The sequence below is a fragment of the Mobula birostris genome, chromosome 13 (assembly GCF_030028105.1).
Source record: "Mobula birostris isolate sMobBir1 chromosome 13, sMobBir1.hap1, whole genome shotgun sequence".
NCBI lineage: Eukaryota > Metazoa > Chordata > Chondrichthyes > Myliobatiformes > Myliobatidae > Mobula > Mobula birostris.
The window spans coordinates 524295-544270 of record NC_092382.1 but is presented as its reverse complement, the minus strand read 5'-3'; the positions used below and the strand labels follow the sequence as shown (position 1 = coordinate 544270).

At 46.0% G+C, this 19976-nt stretch overlaps 1 protein-coding gene across 1 annotated transcript; it reads left to right on the top strand.

Moving 5' to 3' along the window:
• Window positions 1-11643: 11643 nt before the first annotated feature.
• LOC140208180 (uncharacterized) lies at window positions 11644-19157 on the top strand. Its single transcript, XM_072276666.1, has 2 exons — window positions 11644-11687; window positions 15851-19157. The coding sequence occupies exon 2, from the start codon at window positions 16217-16219 to the stop codon at window positions 17420-17422; it is 1206 nt and encodes a 401-aa protein (XP_072132767.1). The 5' UTR covers window positions 11644-11687; window positions 15851-16216; the 3' UTR covers window positions 17423-19157.
• Window positions 19158-19976: the final 819 nt, after the last annotated feature.

Genomic DNA, 19976 nt, shown 5'->3' with positions numbered 1-19976 from the left:
TCACTAAAATTTAAACATTGAATGCAGATATAATGATCTCAGTGAACAATCTATTATTGTCCTTCACACGTCACAGAACGATGTGGGATAAGAAGGAGCCATCATTCAGTCATGGTAAGACATAAGACACAGGAACAGAATTAGGTGAGTCGATCCATCTGGTCTGCCTCACCACTCAACCATGGCAGATTTTTATTCCAACACCATGTTCCTGCCTTCCTCCTGTAACCCCAAAGTTACTTAGCAATCATGAATATATTAATCTCTGTCAAAAATATACCCGAATGGCAGCCTCGACCAAAATCTGTGGCAACAAATCCTACAGATCGGACATCCTTCGGCCAAAACATTTTTCTCATGTCAGTTTTAAAGGGAAGCATCTTTATTCTGAGACTGTGCTGTCACATCACAGACTCTCCGTCTAATGGAAACATCCTCTCCATGTCCACTGTATCCAGGCTTCTCAGCTTTCAAGAGGTTTACTTGACCATACATCCCTCCACCACCCCAACTGTCCCTCTGAACTACATCCAGCACAGGCCCAGAACCATGAAATTCTCCTCATACATAATGCCGATCATTCCTCAGATTATTCTTGTAAATCTTGTTTGCAACAACTGTACAAACACATTTCCAGGAATAATAGACAAATTGGTACCAGGATAATTTAGGGGGAAATGTTGTGCTTTCTTCACTGTTTACTGTTACATACCTTGTGGGCATCTTGTGACTGTCTTATGACCATGAAGTAATGGAGTATCTTGTGAGCATGATGTAATTGCGTTGTGATGGTGGGGTCAAGTAATTTTCTTGCCAGTGTGAGGTCATGTGATGACCTGTTCCAACAGGTATACATGGGGAAACCCCTGTTGTTACGGAGTTAGTTCGTCAGTTTTGGTTCGTCAGTTAGTTTTGCTGCGTCATCATCTCATGACGTAGTTTTGTTTCAAAGCAAAGTTTTACTTTCTATTTTAAGGTAAAACCGTTGTTCTGGCAGTTTTGCCAATCGTTGCCAGGTTTTGTTTGTTTACCTTTGCAGTCTAGTGTCGGAGAGTGAAGACCTTTACCAAACTACAGGAACCTGAAGGATTGAGTAAAGGTTGTGTCATTTGGCGGTTTCATAAAAGATCGACCTTATTGAATCTTCGTTCAGAATTAGTGATCTGCATCTGAGATAACCCCTGCAAGCTTGGGAAAGGTTTGTGCAGTGTTCAGCATCCAGAAAAAGGTCAGTTCCTTTAATCCGTTTTATTTCCTTTGGACAGAATCAGCAGTAACGTCACATCTTTGAAGAAATCCGTTTCCAGAGAAGTCTCTCCTTATTGACTGCGTAAATCACTTGGACTTTCAAATTTACCACTTTAAGACTGTGTTTGAATTTACCTCTTTAAGAACTGTTCCAGAGTTTGGCTGTTTGTTAAATTGCCATATAGCAGTTAACTTCCGGTTAAGTTAGTCGTTAGTTTACTTTTCACTATGGTTAAGCAGAGTTTAATAAATATTTCAGTTTGTTTGTTAAAACCTGACTCAATTCTATATTCATAGTTGCCGACCACGTAACACTACGATCACAAAACAAGCCATTTCCGTTTCCAAGTGAAACCAGGTTTATTTCAGGAAATATAAACCAGTCCAGGGTGAATGTAATAAAAGGAAACTGGAATTACCAGAAACACTCAGCAGGTAAGGAATAGCTGTGGGGACAGGAACACACTTTACAATTCAGGTTAATAACGTTTCATCAGAATGACTTCAAACATTTTCAGTTTTTAGTGCCAATCTCCAGCAACTTGAGATTCTGTCTGATTTCCACTGAGTGACAGACAGGGGGGATTTCCAAACACAGTTTGAACACCAAACTCATGGGTCTATTTCTACTGCTGTAAACACGGAATAGCCCATTTACTCATAGCCTCTCCTCAGATTAGCAGTCATTGCTTCCAAAGGAACTCCAGAAATAAACATCTGATCCCAGACCAGAAATACTCACTCAACACCTCATAAACCCAAGCAGCTCGATCCCCGGGTCCATTTTACCTGGAGCAAAAACTGTGATACCCCAGGATCCAACCTCACACAGCTGAACCTGCCACTCACTGACCCTGAAAATCTCACACATCACCCCTGCAACTCAGACTGGGTAGTGCAATCTGGGATTTCCACACAACCAATGTCCAGCTGCTCGAAATTTCTGCTTCATTGCAGGACGACCATCCTGCCCCATCTGTAGAAGCACTAACCAAAGTCAAAACCGAAACAATGACAGTTCCATATGCCTGGAATGTGGATCACAGGATTATAGCCCAAGCACCAACTCTCCCAGTACTCTTTGCTGACAGGAAAATGCTGCAGTGTGTCAGCCAGTCACAGTTCAAAAACCAGCACCTCCACACCAATGCACAACACAACTGGTACCTGATGACCCTCTGGCATTCCAGCTAACAAAAACTGATTCTGGAAATAACTCAGCAAGGCCAAAGGTGCAAAAGAACACTTCACAATAACAACAAGGGTTAGAAGAAAAATTGCTGATATACAACATTGAGGAGGTGGGACACAGGGTGACCGAGGTTGACCCAGATGGTTGATGTATATCACTGAAGCGGGACAGTGGGGTGGGGTTAGGAGACTGGACAGAGGTTGAACAAGATGGGCAGGGATGAGCACATGGAACCAGGTGGGAGAAGGGATCAAAGACAATCATTGATGGTCCTCCAGCAATACACAGATACTGAATTAATAGTACATACTACTGTATAAAAGATCCTAAAATGACAAAGTTAGAACAAACAACAAGAAATTTGCCATATATACTTTGACCCTCACCAAATTTTTATCAACACACCACAGAAAGTTTCTCATCCAGACACTTCACACATTTCCATGGCAACTGCTCAGCCCGTGACTGTGATGAACTCCAGAGACCTTTGGATACAGATCAGCACATCACAGAAACCCTTCTGCCCCCTAGACTTCCCAGTCCCTCGGTAAAGCAGGCAGCGAAATGAAAGATCCCCACAACCTGGGACGTTCTTTCTCACCCACCCCAATCGGGGAGAAGTCAACAGCCTAAAGCTCAGGGACAAATGCGAGGAGCCTCAGGAAGCGAGGCGAGTTGGGGGAAGTTAACGCGACTCAGTGGCCAACATTAGATTTCCCCAACACAACGTAGAGGAAACGTAGAACATAGAATAGTACAGCACATTACAGGCCCTTCGGCCCACAATGTTGTGCCGACCCTCAAACCCTGCCTCCCATATAACCCCCCACCTTAAATTTCTCCATATACCTGTCTAGTACCCTCTTAAACTTCACTGGTGTATCTGCCTCCACCACTGACTCAGGCAGTGCATTCCACGCACCAACCACTCTCTGAGTAAAAAACCTTCATCTAATATCCCCCTTGAACTTCCCACCCGTTACCTTAAAGCCATGTCCTCTTGTATTGAGCAGTGGTGCCCTGGCTATCCACTCTACCTATTCCTCTTACTATCTTGTACACCTCTATCATGTCTCCTTTCATCCTCCTTCTTTCCAAAGAGTAAAGTCCTAGCTCCCTTAATATCCGATCATAATCCATACTCTCTAAACCAGGCAGCATCATGGTAAATCTCCTCTGTACCCTTTCCAATGCTTCCACATCCTTCCTATAGTGAGGTGACCAGAACCGGACACAATACTCCAAGTGTGGCCTAACCAGAGTTTTATAGAGCTGCATCATTACATTGCGATTCTTAAACTCTATCCCTTGACTTATGAAAGCTAACGTCCCATAAGCTTTCTTAACTACCCTATCCATCTGTGAGGCAACTTTCAGGGATCTGTGGACATGTACCCCCAGATCTCTCTGCTCCTCCACACTACCAAGTATCCTGCCATTTACTTTGTACTCTGCCTTGGAGTTTGTCCTTCCAGAGTGTACCACCTCACACTTCTCCGGGTTGAACTCCATCTGCCACTTCTCAGCCCACTTCTGCATCCTATCAATGTCTCTCTGCAATCTTTGACAATCCTCTACACTATCTACAACACCATCAACCTTTGTGTTACCGGCAAACTTGCCAACCCACCCTTCTACCCCCACATCCATGTCATTAATAAAAATCATGAAAAGTAGAGATCCCTGAACAGATCCTTGTGGGACACCACTAGACACAATCCTCCAATCTGAATGTACTCCCTCCACCACGACCCTCTGCCTTCTGCAGGCAAGCCAATTCTGCATCCACCTGGCCAAACTTCCCTGCATCCCATGCCTTCTAACCTTCTGAATAAGCCTACCGTGTGGAACCTTGTCAAATGCCTTACTGAAATCCATGTAGATCACATCCACTGCACTACCCTCATCTATATGCCTTGACACCTCCTCAAAGAACTCTATCAGGCTTGTTAGACACGATCTGCACTTCACAAAGCCATGCTGACTGTCCCTGATCAGACCATGATTCTTGAAATGCCCAGAGATCCTATCTCTAAGAATCTTTTCCAACAGCTTTCCCACCACAGATTTAAGGCTCACTGGTCTATAATTACCCGGACTATCCCTACTACCTTTTTTGAACAATGGGACAACATCCGCCTCCCTTCAATCCACCGGTACCATTCCTGTGGACAACGAGGACATAAAGATCCTAGCCAGAGGCTCAGCATTCTCTTCCCTCACCTCGTGCAGCAGCCTGGGAAATATTCTGTCAGGCCCCAGGGACTTACCCATCCTAATGTATTCTAACAACTCCAACACTTCCTCTCCCTTAATATCAACATGCTCCAGAACATCAACCTCACTCATATTGTCCTCACCATCATCAAGTTCCCTCTCATTGGTGAATACCAAAGAGAAGTATTCATTGAGGACCTCACTCACTTCCACAGCCTCCAGGCACATCTTCCCACCTTTATCTCTAATCGGTCCTACCTTCACTCCTGACATCCTTTTGTTCTTCACATAATTGAAGAATGCCTTGGGGTTTTCCTTTACCCTACTCGCCAAGGCGTTCTCAGGCCCCCTTCTTGCTCTTCTCAGCCCCTTCTTAAGCTCCTTTCTTGCTTCCCAATATTCCTCAATAGACCCATCTGATCCTTGCTTCCCAAACCTCATGTATGCTGCCTTCTTCCACCTGACTAGATTTTCCACCTCACTTGTCACCCATGGTTCCTTCACCCTACCATTCTTTATCTTCCTCACCGGGTCAGATTTATTCCTAACATCCTGCAAGAGATCTCTAAACATCGACCACATGTCCATAGTACATTTCCCTGCAAAAACATCATCCCAATTCACACCCACAGGTGTGAGCTTTATAGCCTCATAACTTGCCCTTCCCCAATTAAAAATTTTCCTGTCCTCCCTGATTGTATTCTTTTCCATGAAAATGCTAAAGGCCAGGGAGCGGTGGTCACTGTCCCCTAGATGCTCACCCACTGGGAGATCTGTGACCTGACCCGGTTCATTACCTAGTACTAGATCTAGTATGGCATTCCCCTAGTCGGCCTGTCCACATACTGTGACAGGAATCCGTCCTGGACACACTTAACAAACTCTGCCCCATCTGAACCCTTGGAACTAATCAGGTGCCAATCAATATTGGGGAAGTTAAAGTCACCCATGATAACAACCCTGTTATTTTTGCACCTTTCCAGAATCTGCCTCCCAATCTGCTCCTCTGCATCTCTGCTGCTACCAGGGGTCCCGGAGAATCGCCACCCATCGGGGAGTGTGAGCACACACCACGTGATCTTGCGTCACAAAGCGGAGGGCGGGGCTAAATAGCCTCACGTGACCAGTTGGCGGGACTTCCATTTCAATTCTGCGGAAATAGACAGCCTGCGCTCCTGGTTTGGGTCGTTCAATGCAGATTAAGTGAAGTCGCCACGTTTCTGACGAGCCCAGATAACTGGGTACTAAATGAGTAATTGGCCCGCCGTTCGGGGCTGGCGGCCAACATCAGATCTCCCCGCTCGGGATCGGTCTCAATACTCACCGATGGGAAAGTGATATCTTCGGCCCGCAGACAGTGATCCCGACCCCCGGCTCCCCGACCAAGGAGGCGATCGTCCCTTCCCGATCCCGCAGACGGCTCGCTTCAGCACTGAGCGGAAAGGCAAACACCGTCCATCTGGCGACAGTGAGCATGCGCGAAGTGATTAAACGTCATCCGGGGGGCGGGGCCTCGGGAACAGACCCGCTGCTGCTGCCCGTCTGCGGTTAAATGGGCGGGGCGAACGGGATCACGTGACCGGTGGGTCCCCACAACCCAGGGAGAGACTCCAGCGACCCGCCCGTCACTCTGTGTTATGTACCGGCAGCGATAGACCACAAACTCAGTCTGTATTAGTATAAACTAATATCTGTATTAGTATAGAGACAATTAAACAAACTACTCTTCTAAACAGAAGTTAACAGTGTTATGCGTTTTGTGGCTGCAAAAATGTCAAGTTTAGGAACAGTTCTGAAAGTTTCACAATGGCAAGTTTCAGTTTTCCACGGAATGGGGAAACTTGTAAATCCACATTAAAATGCAACGAGGAAGTAATCACAAAGAATTTCGCAGGTTCTACACTGGGAAAACGAAATACAAATCACAGAAGATTTTCAGTTGTCGAACCGTATTCCAAAGTGTGTGTGTGTGTGTGTGTCTCTCTCTCTCTCTCTCTCTCTCTCCCCCCTCCCTCGTCCTCTCTTTCTCTGTCTCCTCTCTCCCTCTCTCTGAGACTGACAGCTCCAGCAGTCAGTGTACTGACGTCATACTCCCGCCTCCTGCAGCCTCTCTTAAAGTAACACCCACAGCAAAATGAAACCTCTGATCTCGTAACACTTGCCCCTCACATCTCCTCTCACTCTAAATGTATTAGACATTTCAACCCCCAGGAAAAATATGTCATCTGTCCGCTCTATCTATTCCTCTCGTAATCTTATAAATGTCCATCCAGTCTCACCCCAGCCTGCGCCGCTCTGGAGAAAACAACACAAGTTTGTCCAGCCTCTCGTTACAGCTCTCTTAACCACCCGATCAATCTGTGCAGTCTCTTTCAGGGAGCTGTGAACTTGGATCCAAATCCCTCTGCTCATCGACACTGTTCAGGGACTTTCATTCAACAGTGTACTGTCCCTCTACATTCAACAGTGTACTGTCCCTCTACATTCAACAGTGTACTGTCTCTTTACATTTAACAGTGTACTGTCTCTTTACATTCGACCAACCGAGCTGCCAAGATGATCATCACTAATCAAATCTCACTGAGTTTTCTCAGGTAATATTAAATGTATTCCCAAGTGCACAAGTATGAGAAGGTACAGGGACAGAGAAACACCCAATCCCCCACCGGGGAAGAGATACAAAATCCTTAAAGTGCGTACCACCAGGCTCATGGACAGCTTCCTGTCTGCGGTTGTAAGCCAAATGAATGGTCTCCAGTCCAATAAAATGGACTCGAACTCACAATGTAACTGGACGTGACCCTGCCCCATATGTCCATCTGCACTGCACTTTCTCTGCAGCCATAATGCTTTGTTACAGTTATTGTTTTGTCGTATATCAGCTCAATGTACTGTTGCAATGTATTGATCTGTGTGGATGGTAGGTCGGGCAAGATTTTCACTGTAGCTCAGTACGTGATAAGAATAAACAAATTCTCCATTTTAATTGTGTGGAAATATTAGACAAACTGAGCTTCTGCTTTGGAACCACAGAGGGAAACTTGACTCAACTGAGGAACACAAATAAATAGAAAAGGCTTCAATCTCGCATTATGATCTGCGGTAACTGGGATCAGGTGACCGGTGGTGTGTCTCCCAGACCAATTATCAGAATCAGGTTTAATAGCAGCGGTCGGTGTCATGTAATTTGTTGTCTCCGCGGCAGCAATAGAACCTAATTCATAGCAATAGATTTTAACCCCCTCTGTGGTGGGGATTTACAGACATTCACCACCCTCAGAATGGAGACATTTCCCGGACAGTCCACCCCCTTTTTTCAGAGACTGGGATCCCTGGTTCAACCGGTAATAATGTGCATTTCAATGTGTTCACCTCTCAGTCCTCGATTCTCTAAATGAAAGGGTTATCGCATTTGATCTTTCTTCATATGATGACCCCACCACTCCAGGGATCAGTCTGGTGAATCTTCATTGCACTCTCTATAACAAATACTCTCTAACCTCTTTGTTAATCCTCTATGGAATTAATTTCCATCTTCTGCAGCCCCGTGTTGCCCCAACCACTCACCTCCCACCCCCGTCACTATTTCCACCTTCCCACCTCCCCCCTCACCTGGATCCACCTCTCACTCCCCAGCTCTTGCCCCATCCCCACCCCTCACCTCTTTTCTCTGACTATTTCCCGTCCACTCTCAGTCCAGAGGGAGGGCCTCGGCCCGAAATGTTGACGGTCCATTTCCCTCCACAGATGCTGCCCGACCCACTGAGTTCCTCCGGCAGTTTGTTCTTTGGTCTGTATGACCCGTGTTAGCGAGGGGAGTGGGATTTTACACCATATTCCAGGTATAGTCTCAACAAAACACAAATAATTGTCACTTTGCCCGGACCATTGGCCCCGCTTGCAGGGCAACAGTCTGCCGGTGTTTGCCCCCCAATGTGGTGAATCCCTCTGCTGGCCACCAACATGGGCTCAGACATTTCCACAGATGAGCCCCTCCTGTCCCCACCGGGACAAACATCCTGTCCGCCCCCTCTCTGACCATCTTCATTCTTTCAATAAAATCCCCCTCTCCCTCCCCGGGGAACCGGCATCAAACCGACGGGCCGAGCGGTCTCCTCCTACCTCTCAGCGACACATCAGACTCCGGCCGCAGGAGACGCTTCACAAACGCCCCAACTTCCCTCGGAGGGAAATGGAAATAAATCAGAAAGCGGACATTTACTTCGGGATTTGTTTGGCTCTGAGGAAAGATCGGCGCCGAAGCGGGAGACGGCCTCTCGGCTGGTCCGCCTCTGCTATTGGTTATATACAAACCATAGGCTTGCTCTGCGGCTTGATATTCTAAATTGGAGATCTCTGGGATACTCCAAACGCTACCTCCTCCCAGTCTGAAAACGACTCCCTCATCCAGCCACACAGTAGCGGCAGTTCATCGATCTCCAAAGAGAAAGCCTAATAACCTACTCCTGAGGGTCAATACAATTGCTGTCTCTGAGTTTACCTCCGTCAAATGCCAGGAGGGACATAATAATCAATATGTCTCCAGTCGCAGCCGTGTAAATAAAATGTGATATTAGTAGGTGTGTGGCGGATGCCGAGAATGCGAAGGAGACAGACAAACTGAGCCAAGTCGCAGACTGATGAAGGGGAAGAATGATCCATTTTGATACAGAGAGGGAGCAGAGAGTTTGATATTGTGCCTGATGCCAGAACTGTGTCCAGTTAGAAGATGAAGTCTTGTTCCTCCAAATTGTTTTGAGCTGTGACAGTGTTTTTAATCAGAAGACACCATGGAGACTAAAATTATCTGAGTTGAAATGTTGTCCTTCACCCACTGACGTGCTTTGTAAACTTTTAACAGGGTAGAAAAGTCAAAGGATTTGTGTATGGGAATCACAAACACAACAGCACGTTAGTCCCGCTGTTTCTGTCAGTTCACCAGCGCTTGAATGTCGTCGATCCTTGAATGTGGAGACGGAGATGCTGGAGAAGACAGCGCCCCACTCGCTACAAGGAGAGCCCGGTCACGTGTCCGTGTCCGTGATCTGATTGGATACATTGCCATGACGTTGATAGCAGTGTGATGTCATCCACTGGCTCTCATTTTGGAAGGGATTCAGTCGGACATCCCAGATACACCAGCAGCTTCGCCCTGGGAAGCAGCCGTTCACCTGCTCCGTGTGTGCGAAGAGACTCATTCAGTTAACCCACCTTGTGATGCTCCGGTGAGTTCACAATAAATAGAGGCCACATTTCTGTCCGGAGTGAGCAAAGAGTTTTACTCAATCATCCCAGCTGCTGCAACACCAGTAACTTCACATCAGGGAGGAAGGTCAAATCGGCTCTGTGTTAAATGTTTAACCATCACGGTGACTGAACGCAGCTGTAGGTTCATGAGGGATTGTTACTGCCAGTTATTCTGCAGTTCTTGCGGCTGCTCATCGCAACCAGGACTGAACCCTGGTCACAGAGCATTGGAGGAGTCTGTTCTGCTGATGCTAACCTTAAACTAGACTGGTATTAACATCATGGATCTGTGAAAGATAAATCAGTTCTGTATCAAATCCCCTGTCAGAAGTACTTACTCTCTCTACCAAACTCACAGTTTATACTAGAGAGGCCGCTCGGCCCATCTGGACCCTGCCCATGTTTCTGTTCCACATCAGTATTTTAAAATCTATCCCTGCCGTTCCTCTCTCACCCTCCCTGTGCTGACAAGTTGCAACTAATCACCACTCCCTGGGAAAAGAGATTTCCCTTGAATTTCATAGAATCATAGAAATCTGCAGCACAGTACAGATCCTTCGGCCCACAGTGTTGTGCCGACCATGTAACCTACTCTGGAAACCGCCTCGAATTACCCTCACAGATAGCCCTCTATTTTTCTAAGCTCATAAAAGACTCAATTGCATCCGCCTCCACCACCGTCACCGGCAGTGCATTTCGTACACCCACCACACTTTATGGAAAAGCATTCCCTCTGACTTCTGTCTTGCAACTACTTCCAAACACCTTAACACTATGCCCCGAGTGTTAGCCATTTCAGTCCTGGGAACAAGCCTCTGGCTATTCCACGACCAATGCCTCTCAACATTTTATACACCTGTATGAATTCTCTGCATTGTTTTCTCCAGACTGAATAAGACGATGAGTTCCTTGTGGTTTTGACATTCCCCAGGGCTCTGGACTAAGGAGGTTAAACTCCTTCTTCCCTGCTCTTTCGAACGTTTTGGGACATTTTCACTCATTTCAAAGGACTGTCCTTCAGACAGCTGGGTTGTTGCAATGCACCTCCACAGTCTGACAGCAGACTAGCGAGTGAGTCTTCGATAGAGCAGGGTCAGAAGCCAGAGTCGCCAGCACGAATCAAGGCTTTGGGGCTCCAGAAAGAGATGGGGTCTGGAGTTTACAAGGAAGAGGAGGAATCAGACCATCATGATGTGGCTACAAATGAAAGATCAGAAACATTTGCGGACTGGTTGATTGAAAAAAAATCTAGTTATTTTCTGAAAAATACTGGAAGAATTCAGCAGATCAGGCAGCAAATGTGAAAGGGAATAAATAGACAACGTTCCGGCCGAGTCCCTTCAGCACGCCTAGAATATGTACTCCTCTCCTTAGTTGCTGCCTGAACTGCAGAGTCCTCCAGCATTTTGTGTGTGTGCGTCTCTGTATTACCAGCAACAGCAGAATCTCTTCTATTTTATATCTGCATTTGTAAAGGATTGTACTTTGGCATTAGATACACGTTGATATTGAGTATATTGTTTATGGGAGCCGCTTTCTGCGTTAAAACAGTTGCTGAGTATTCTATATACACAAAAAAAAAGTGAGGTATGGACATGGAACCGGTGTTTGCAGAAACTGTTAATGGCACCGTGATTACCCATAAAGCCCTGCGATAAAACTTTCGCCGGCGCTGAAGCATTGATCAAATGCGCAGGCGTCAAGGTTGATGACGTTGGTGAATATCACGCATGCGCGCAGTATATATTAGGCCTCGGGATCACGGCTGCGGGACCGGCTGCAGGTAAGCGGGTATCTCGGGGCGATGTTGTGACTCCGGACTCCGTGACCCGCAATCCCGGGACAGTCCTGCTCTCTTCCCTCTCTCTCAGCCCCACCATCCGTACACGGGCCCCGGGGAGCTTCCGGCTGATGAGGGAATGGGAACCGATGGGTCTCTCAGACAGAGCTGAGCTCCAGCTGTCTAAATGCAAGGATCGGGAACTCGGAGAAAGGGAACAAAATCTTTTACATCAGCTGTTGTGAAAATCACCTTTGTTCTGCCTCCAGTCACAAACAAGAGAAAATCTGCAGATGCTGGAAATCCGAGCAACACACACAAATTGCTGGAGGAACTCAGCATTAGTACTCTTTTCCATAGATGCTGCCTGGCCTGCTGAGTTCCCCCAGCATTTTGTGTCTGTTGCTTGTTCCACCCCCTCTTGTTCTGGACTTTCTACCCGTGAGAACATGTTTTGTCCCACTCTCTCTGGGTACATAATGATATCAAACACCTTTGCCCTGGGCAACAAGTAGCTTTCACATCACAAATGTGCCAGACTCCAATGAGACAGACTACTGCCCTTCCCTTCATATTCATTGGCATTGCCATCACTGAGTTCACCACTGTCAGTCACCTGGGGGAGGGTTCAGGGGAAATATTTATGTACAATACAGAAACTGGTGTTACCTGTGTGTATTGTGGTGATGCAAAAGTTGCTGGAGAATTTACAAGTGGGAAGAAGTGGAGTGATATTTGGAAATCTGAGTTTTTAAAGCGTAATTTAGCAAGCAAACCACATATGGACAATGTGCAAAACCTGTGGTGAGAAATCCTTCATTACCCGTTACAGGCCTGCTACATTGGTTGTGTGAGAGTGCAGAACTCAATCAAAGCCAGAGGAGATCAAAGTTCTTACTGACAGTGATTTGCCAGTTGTTGAAATAAATACCTCTCTATAGAAAATTCACGGTGCAGATGTTGTCACTGGGTAAAAAAATGTACAGTACAAGCTTTATGTGCACACTGGTCATGACAAATTAGAGAGGACATTGGTGGGAAGGTGGGGAGACCTCCAGTGTCCCTGATGCCCTCACCTACAAGATGTGCATCCAGCTGCAGCTTGTAACCCTGCACTTTACGGAGTTGGAACTTGAAATGGATGAATTCCGGATCATCCAGGAGATAGATATGACATGAAGAGAGGTGAGTTACACCCAAGGTGCAGGACACAGGAGACTGGGTGAGAGTCAGGAAGGGGAATGAGGTTAAATAGCCATCGCAGAGTACGCTTGTGTCCATCCCACACAACAATGGGTGGACCACTTTAGAAACTGTTGAGGGGGATTACCTGGCAGAGGAAAATCAAAGGGGTGATAGGGGATTCGTTAGTTAGGGGAACACAACAAGAGGGGACTAATATCCCAGTGGTAAGGCTCGCTAGTGCTAGTGTGGGGAGAGGGTGATGTGGTTAAAATAAGTTGTAGGGGGAATGGGAGCCAGAATGACAGAACAGATAGTGGGGAGGGTGAATTGAATTGAATTGACTTTATTACATACATCCTTCCGATACATGAGGAGTAGAAATCTTTATGTTACATCTCTGTCTGAATGTGCAATGTGTAATTTATAATAAATAGTTTGTACATAGGACAGTGAATTAATCAGACTGATGGCCTGGTGGAAGATGATGTCCCGGAGCCTGTTGGTTCTTTTGCTGTGGTACCGTTTCCTGGATGGTAGCAGCAGGAACAGTTTGTGGTTGTGATGAATTGGCTCCCCAATATCCTTTGGGCCCTTTTTACATACCTGTCTCTGTAAGTGTCCTGAATAGTGGGAAGTTCACATCTACAGATGTGCTGGGCTGTCCACACAACTCTCTGCAGGTTCCTGTGATTAAGGGAAGTACAGTTCCCATACCAGGCAGTGATGCAGCCAGTCAGGATGCTCCCTGTAGAAAGTTCTTAGGATTTGCGGCCCCATCCCAAACTTCTTCAACCGTCTGAGGTGAAAGGGGTGCTGTTGTGCTGTTTTCACAACACAGCCGGTATGTACAGACCATGTGAGATCCTCGGTGATGTTTATGCTGAGGAACCTAAAGCTGTTCACCCTCTCAACCCCAGATCCATTGATCTGAATAGAGGTTAGCCTGTCTCCATTCCTCCTGTCGTCCACAATCAGCCCCTTTGTTTGTGTGACAATGATGGAGAGTTTGTTTTCTTGACACCAGTCAGATGTTGTTCAGACCTCAGATAGAGTCAGCAATCAAATGGTTGCGAATGGTGAGATGAATGTGCTGAGCTGTGTATATCACAATGCAAGAAGCATCGTAGGAAAGCCAGATGAGCTCAGGACAGGGAATTATGATATTGTAGCCATTATTGGGATTTGTTTGCACCTGACAGTCTGAGGGATTTAGAGGAACAAATTTGTAGAGAGATCACAGACCATGCCAAGAAACAAAGGTTGATCCAGTGAGTGATTTTAATTTTCCATATATTGATTGGGACTCCCATACTGTAAAAGGACTAGATGGGGTAGAGTTTGTCAAATATGTCCTTAATCAGTATGTAGAATTCCTGATGTAGAAGTGTGCAATAAACTGTTAGGAAATGATCCAGGGCTGGTGACAGAAATTAGTGATCATAATGCCATGAGATTCAAAGTAAATATGGCAAAAGGGAGGTCTGGACCACAGGTTGAGATTCCAAATTGGAGAAAGGTCAATTTTGATGGTATCAGAGAGGATCTGACAAGTGTGGTTTGGGACAGGCTGTTCTCTGGCAAAGGAGTACTTGGCAAGTGGGAGGCCTTCATAAGTGAAATTTTGAGGGTGTCTAGTTTGTATATGCCTGACAAAATAAAAGTTGAAAGGTAACTGGTGCAGGGAACCTTGGTTTTCAAGAGATATTGAGGCCCCGGATATTTTGTTCCTCTAAATGCCTCAGACTGTTGGGTGCTACCAAGACTCATTAATGACTACAATATTATAATTCCACCCCTGAGCTCATCTGACTTTTAGTCGTCTTCTGTTCATTTCTAAAAGCTTCCCAATAGTTTTTGCTCTTTTGTTTGCCCTCTCTTTGGCTTTTATGTTGGCCTTGGCTTCTCATTTCAGCCATGGTTGTGTCCTCCTGCCTTTCCAATACTTCCACTTCTTTGGGATGTATCGATCACTCAGCTCCTGAATTGCTCCCAGAAACTCCAGCCATTGCTGCTCCGTTGTCACTCCCACCTTTTCCCTTCCAGACAAGTTTGTCCAGCTTCTCTGTCATAGAAACATGAGGAAGTTCAGTGCAGAAACAGGCTATTTGGCCCATCTAGTCAATGCTGAAAAAACATTTAAGCTGTCTACCTGCACTGGGACCATCGCCCTCCGTACCCCTACCATCCAGGCTCCCATCCAAACTCCTTTTAAATGGTGAAACTGAGCTCATATTCACCACTTGTGCTGGCATCTCATTCCACACTCTCATGACCATTTCAGTAAAGAGCTTTTCCAAATATTCCTGTTAAATTTTCACCTTCCCCACTTACCCATGACCTCTGGCCATCCCACGCAACCTCAGTGGAAAAAGCTGCTCGCATTTACCCTATCTATACCCTCATAATTTTGTATATTTCTAACAAATCCTCAAAGCAATGTATAATTTCCTTGTTTATGTTTAGAGCCTTTTTTAGATGTATAAGATGATGAGGGCATTGATCGTGTGGATAGCCAGAGGTTTATTCCCAGGGCTGAAATGGCTAACACGAGGGGCATAGTTTTAAGGTGCTTTGAAATAGATACTGAGGGGATGACAGGGGTAAGTTTTTTATACAGAGAGTGGCGGGTGCATGGAATGCACTGCCGGCTATTTGTGTGAGTGTTTCAGTTACTGTGGGGCCAGGAACCCATGCAGCTCAGTGAGAACAGGGAATAATGCCAATGGAGAGAGTCAAACTGAGCCAGGTCACAGATTGGAGATGGCAGAAATGCTCCATTCTTATAGAGACAGGAAGAGCATCGGAGAATTTGATGGTCACTCCAGATACCAGCACTGTGCCCAGTTAGATGATTTCTCTCTCCAACTTGGGTTGAACCTCACTGTAATAGTGTGATGCCAGATCACACGTTGACAACTCAAGGGATCTCATCTGAAATATTGTCCTACACCCATTGATAGATTTCGTAAATATTTTTACAGGTTAAGAATGACAAGGAGTTTGCCTATGGGAATCTCAAACACAACACGCCAGTTTTGCTGTCTCTGTCCAGATATTTAAGAAGAGGAGCAAGGGATTCACTCGATCATCCTTCCTGCTCAGACTGTGAGGAGGGATTCACTCGATCATCTGACGGACTGGCACGCACATCATTTTACACAGGGGGATCCCATTCATCTGCTCAGACAGTGGGAATGGAATCACTCAGTCATCTCAACTGAAGGTACATCAGCAAGTTCACATCGGGCAAGGCCTTTCACCTGTGGACACACCAGTCAGTTCACACTGCGCAGAGGCTGGCCTTCTGCTGAATTTGTGGGGAAGGAATCACTTGGTCATCTGAACTAATGGCTCACCAGCAAGTTCACACTGGGAAGCGGCCGTTCACCTGCTCAGACTGTGGGAAGGGATTCACTCGGTCATCTGACCTAATGGCTCACCAGCCAGTTCACACCGGGGAATGGCCGTTCACCTGCTTGGACTGTGGGAAGGGATTCACTCAGCCATCTCATCTGATGGTACATCAGAGAGTTCACACTGGGGAGAGGCCGTTCACCTGCTCAGACTGTGGGAAGGGATTCACTCAGTCATCTCATCTGATGGTACATCAGCGAGTTCACACTGGGGAGAGGCCGTTTACCTGCTCAGACTGTGGGAAGGGATTCACTCAGTCATCTCATCTGATCGTACATCAGCGAGTTCACACTGCGGAATGGCCGTTCACCTGCTCAGACTGTGGGAAGGGATTCACTCGGTCATCTGAACTGAACGTACATCAGAGAGTTCATACTGGAGAGAGGCCGTTCACCTGCTCAGACTGTGGGAAGGGATTCACTCAGTCATCACATCTGAAAGTACATCAGCGAGTTCACACTGGGGACAGGCCGTTCACCTGCTCAGTGTGTGGGAAGGGATTCACTTCATCATCTACAGTGAAGGTACATCAGCGAGTTCACACTGGAGAGAGGCCGTTCACCTGTTCAGAGTGTGGGAAAGGATTCACTCAGTTAGGCCACCTACAAGCACACTGGTCAGTTCACACTGGAGAGAGGCCGTTCACCTGCTCAGACTGCGGGAAGAGATTCACTCAGTTATCCACCCTGATGACCCACCGGGAAGTTCACACCAGGAAGAGGCCATTTACCTGCTCAGTCTGTGGGAAGGGATTCACTTTGTCAAATCAGTTACTGAGACACCAGTTCGTTCACACTGGACAGTGGCCATTCACCTGCTCAGACTGTGGGAAGGGATTCACTCAGTCATCTGAACTGAAGGTACATCAGCGAGTTCACACTGGGGAGAGGCCGTTCACCTGCTCAGAGTGTGGGAAAGGATTCACTCGCTCATCCCACCTACAAACACATCAGTCATTTCACACAGGGGAGCGGCCGTTCACCTGCTCAGACTGTGGGAAAGGATTCACTCAGTCATCAGAGCTACAGAGACATCAGCGAGTTCACACTGGGGAAAGACCGTTCACCTGCTCAGTGTGTGGGAAAGGATTCACTCAGTCATCCCACCTACAGAGACACCAGCAAGTTCACACTAGGTAGAGGCCGTTCACTTGCTTAGGGTGTGGGAAGGGATTCACTTGGTCATCTCAACTGCAGAGACACCAGCAAGTTCACACTGGGTAGAGGCCGATCTCCTGCTTGGACTTTGGGAAGAGAATCTCTCAGCCACATCAACCAGGTTTGCATCATTGAGTTCACACTGGGGAAACCCGTTCACCCTCTGTGAATGTGGGAAGCGATTCACTCAGTCATCTAACCTTATGGAACTCTCACTTCGGCTGGCAGTTTAATGTAGGGGATGATAGCTCCTGGCCCGGCCAAACTTAAGAAATCTCATTTGGGTGGATGCTGCACGATGTGTCCCCTGTTACAAATCCGTACCCCGAAATAACAAGCAGTACAGAATATGTGATTAAATGATTGAGCTTTATAATTTTTACTTTGACTATAGGGTTAGAAAAGAAAACAAAAAAAAAGAAAAAGGGCCCACTCCATTTGCATCTTCTCATCTCTCCCCGGCAAAAGAACATGAAAATATCTCTTCCAGACTCACAAGGAAGAACATTTCTGACACCAGATCGTCCCGCACTCCAAAACCCTGTTATCTCTAGTTGTAACCTAAACACTGCTGCTACAGAGAAACCATTACCTCAGCAGTGAAACATTACAGAGAGGCCATTACATTAACAGTGAAACCTTACAGCATGTTATACTTGTGACACACTGCCGGATTCACACTGGGGAGAATGTTTCAATAAGCTGCATGCTGGATATTTGTCCATCACCGTTGCTGAATGCTATTTTGAGAGTGACTGTCGGTGCTGAACGCTGCAATTATCACCACACCCAGTTCTGCACCCTGGTCACTGGGCATGGGAGGAGTTTCTTCTGGGGCATATTCACCTTTAATGGGACTGGAGTTTAACATTCTGCATCTGTGGCAAATTAATTAGTTCTATTTTAAACTCTGTTTCTGGTACTTAGAGTATTTATAATACAACTAGTGTACTCAGGCCTGCTGGACCCAGCCAGTGATACAGTTCCACAATAGTCCTTTTAAATCCTCCTCTGTTGTTCACATCTGTGGGATGGGTTCCAAACAGTCACCACTCTGTGGGTGACAAGGTTTCCCTTGAATTTTCTGCAGACTGAATAAGTCGAGCTGACTGCAGTTCTGTCTGAGATGTTCTTTGCCCCTCAAATCTTTGGGCTGAGAAAGAATGACATTGGGAGTTAATCTCCTTATTCGGGGCTCATTTCTACATTATGGGTCATTTTCCCTGCTTCTGAAGGGTTGTTGAAAACACTCTCCTCTAAAGACTGAAAGCAGAATGGGAAACCATTAGTTGGATGTTCAGTGGAGCAGGGTCAGAAACCAGAGGCGGGTCTGCACAGGGTAGAGTTTGGGGCACTGGACGGTGGTCAGGGAAACAACGTATGATGATTAGAAGGGAATCAGCTGCAGGGCATGGCAATGAATGACAGAGTAGCAACGTTTGGAAGCTGATTGACAGGGAAAATAATTCAGTTGTCTGACTGACACAAACAATGCCTGTGGTGAGGTGCTCCACTGGTCGAGGTATGTGTGTGTTGAGAATGGTTATATCCATTGAGGGAGTTGTTCCTGCTTATTTATCCTGTAATATTATATCTGGATGGTTATTTTAGATTATCCTATCTGTAATAATGTATTGATTATCATATAAATTGTGAGATTCTGTCCTTAGCTGGATCAGGCTTGAATTAAAGGTGCCTTAATGAGTTTATGGTGATTATTAATGAGTTTGTATTTTAAAGCAAGATTTTGGTGAATGATATTTGCCACTTGATCGTACCTCTGTCAGTAATCAGATTGAGTTAAACTGCAGCAGGATCCTGGAATGTGTTGGATTGTGTCTGGTTTCTCTTGGCATTTTCTGCATTTATTGCCTTGTTACTTTGTATGGTTTGTATTTTTGATTTTTTTTTTCTTTTTGTTGACCACCTTGTCCTGTACTTCTGCAAGGAACCCCCCTGTTTCGGGGTAGAGGTCTCCAACTCTCAGTCAGGTGCTCGATGCTTCCTTGTCAACATCTAGTCTGCTCAGATCGTTGGGATGTCTCCCATGGAGGGTCATACTCGTTCCACTGGTTAATGTTTTCTTCCATAGTGATGATTCATTTTTCTGAGGTAGCCTCTCATTTAGGTTTCCTGGTCTGTGTTTCTTATCAGAATTTCATATACACACATGAAGCACTGAATCCAGTTCATTTTTGATGAAAATATATACTTAGAAGTCTTATCTGAGTGTTGTGTGATTTTATTTTTTTCATGTGTGTTATTCCTCTTTCTCCTTCTGTCCAAGGTAGTATTAATCTGAGGCTATGTCCACACTGGACCGGATAATTTTGAAAACGACGGTTTTGAGTAAAAACGACAGGCATCCACACCAGGCGTTTTTCAAGATATCCCTGTCCACACTAAAATGGATATTTGGGAGAATTTCCTCCTACTGGGCATGCGCAGACACATCTACAGAAAACAAGCGAAGAGGAAACGGTATAATATTTACGTTTCCGCGGTGGCGTTGTGCTATTTCCATTGGTCAAAAACA

Excerpts from the sequence above, each read along its gene's own strand:
- LOC140208180 (XM_072276666.1), top strand. The coding sequence starts at position 16,217 with ATGGCTCACCAGCAAGTTCACACTGGGAAGCGGCCGTTCACCTGCTCA.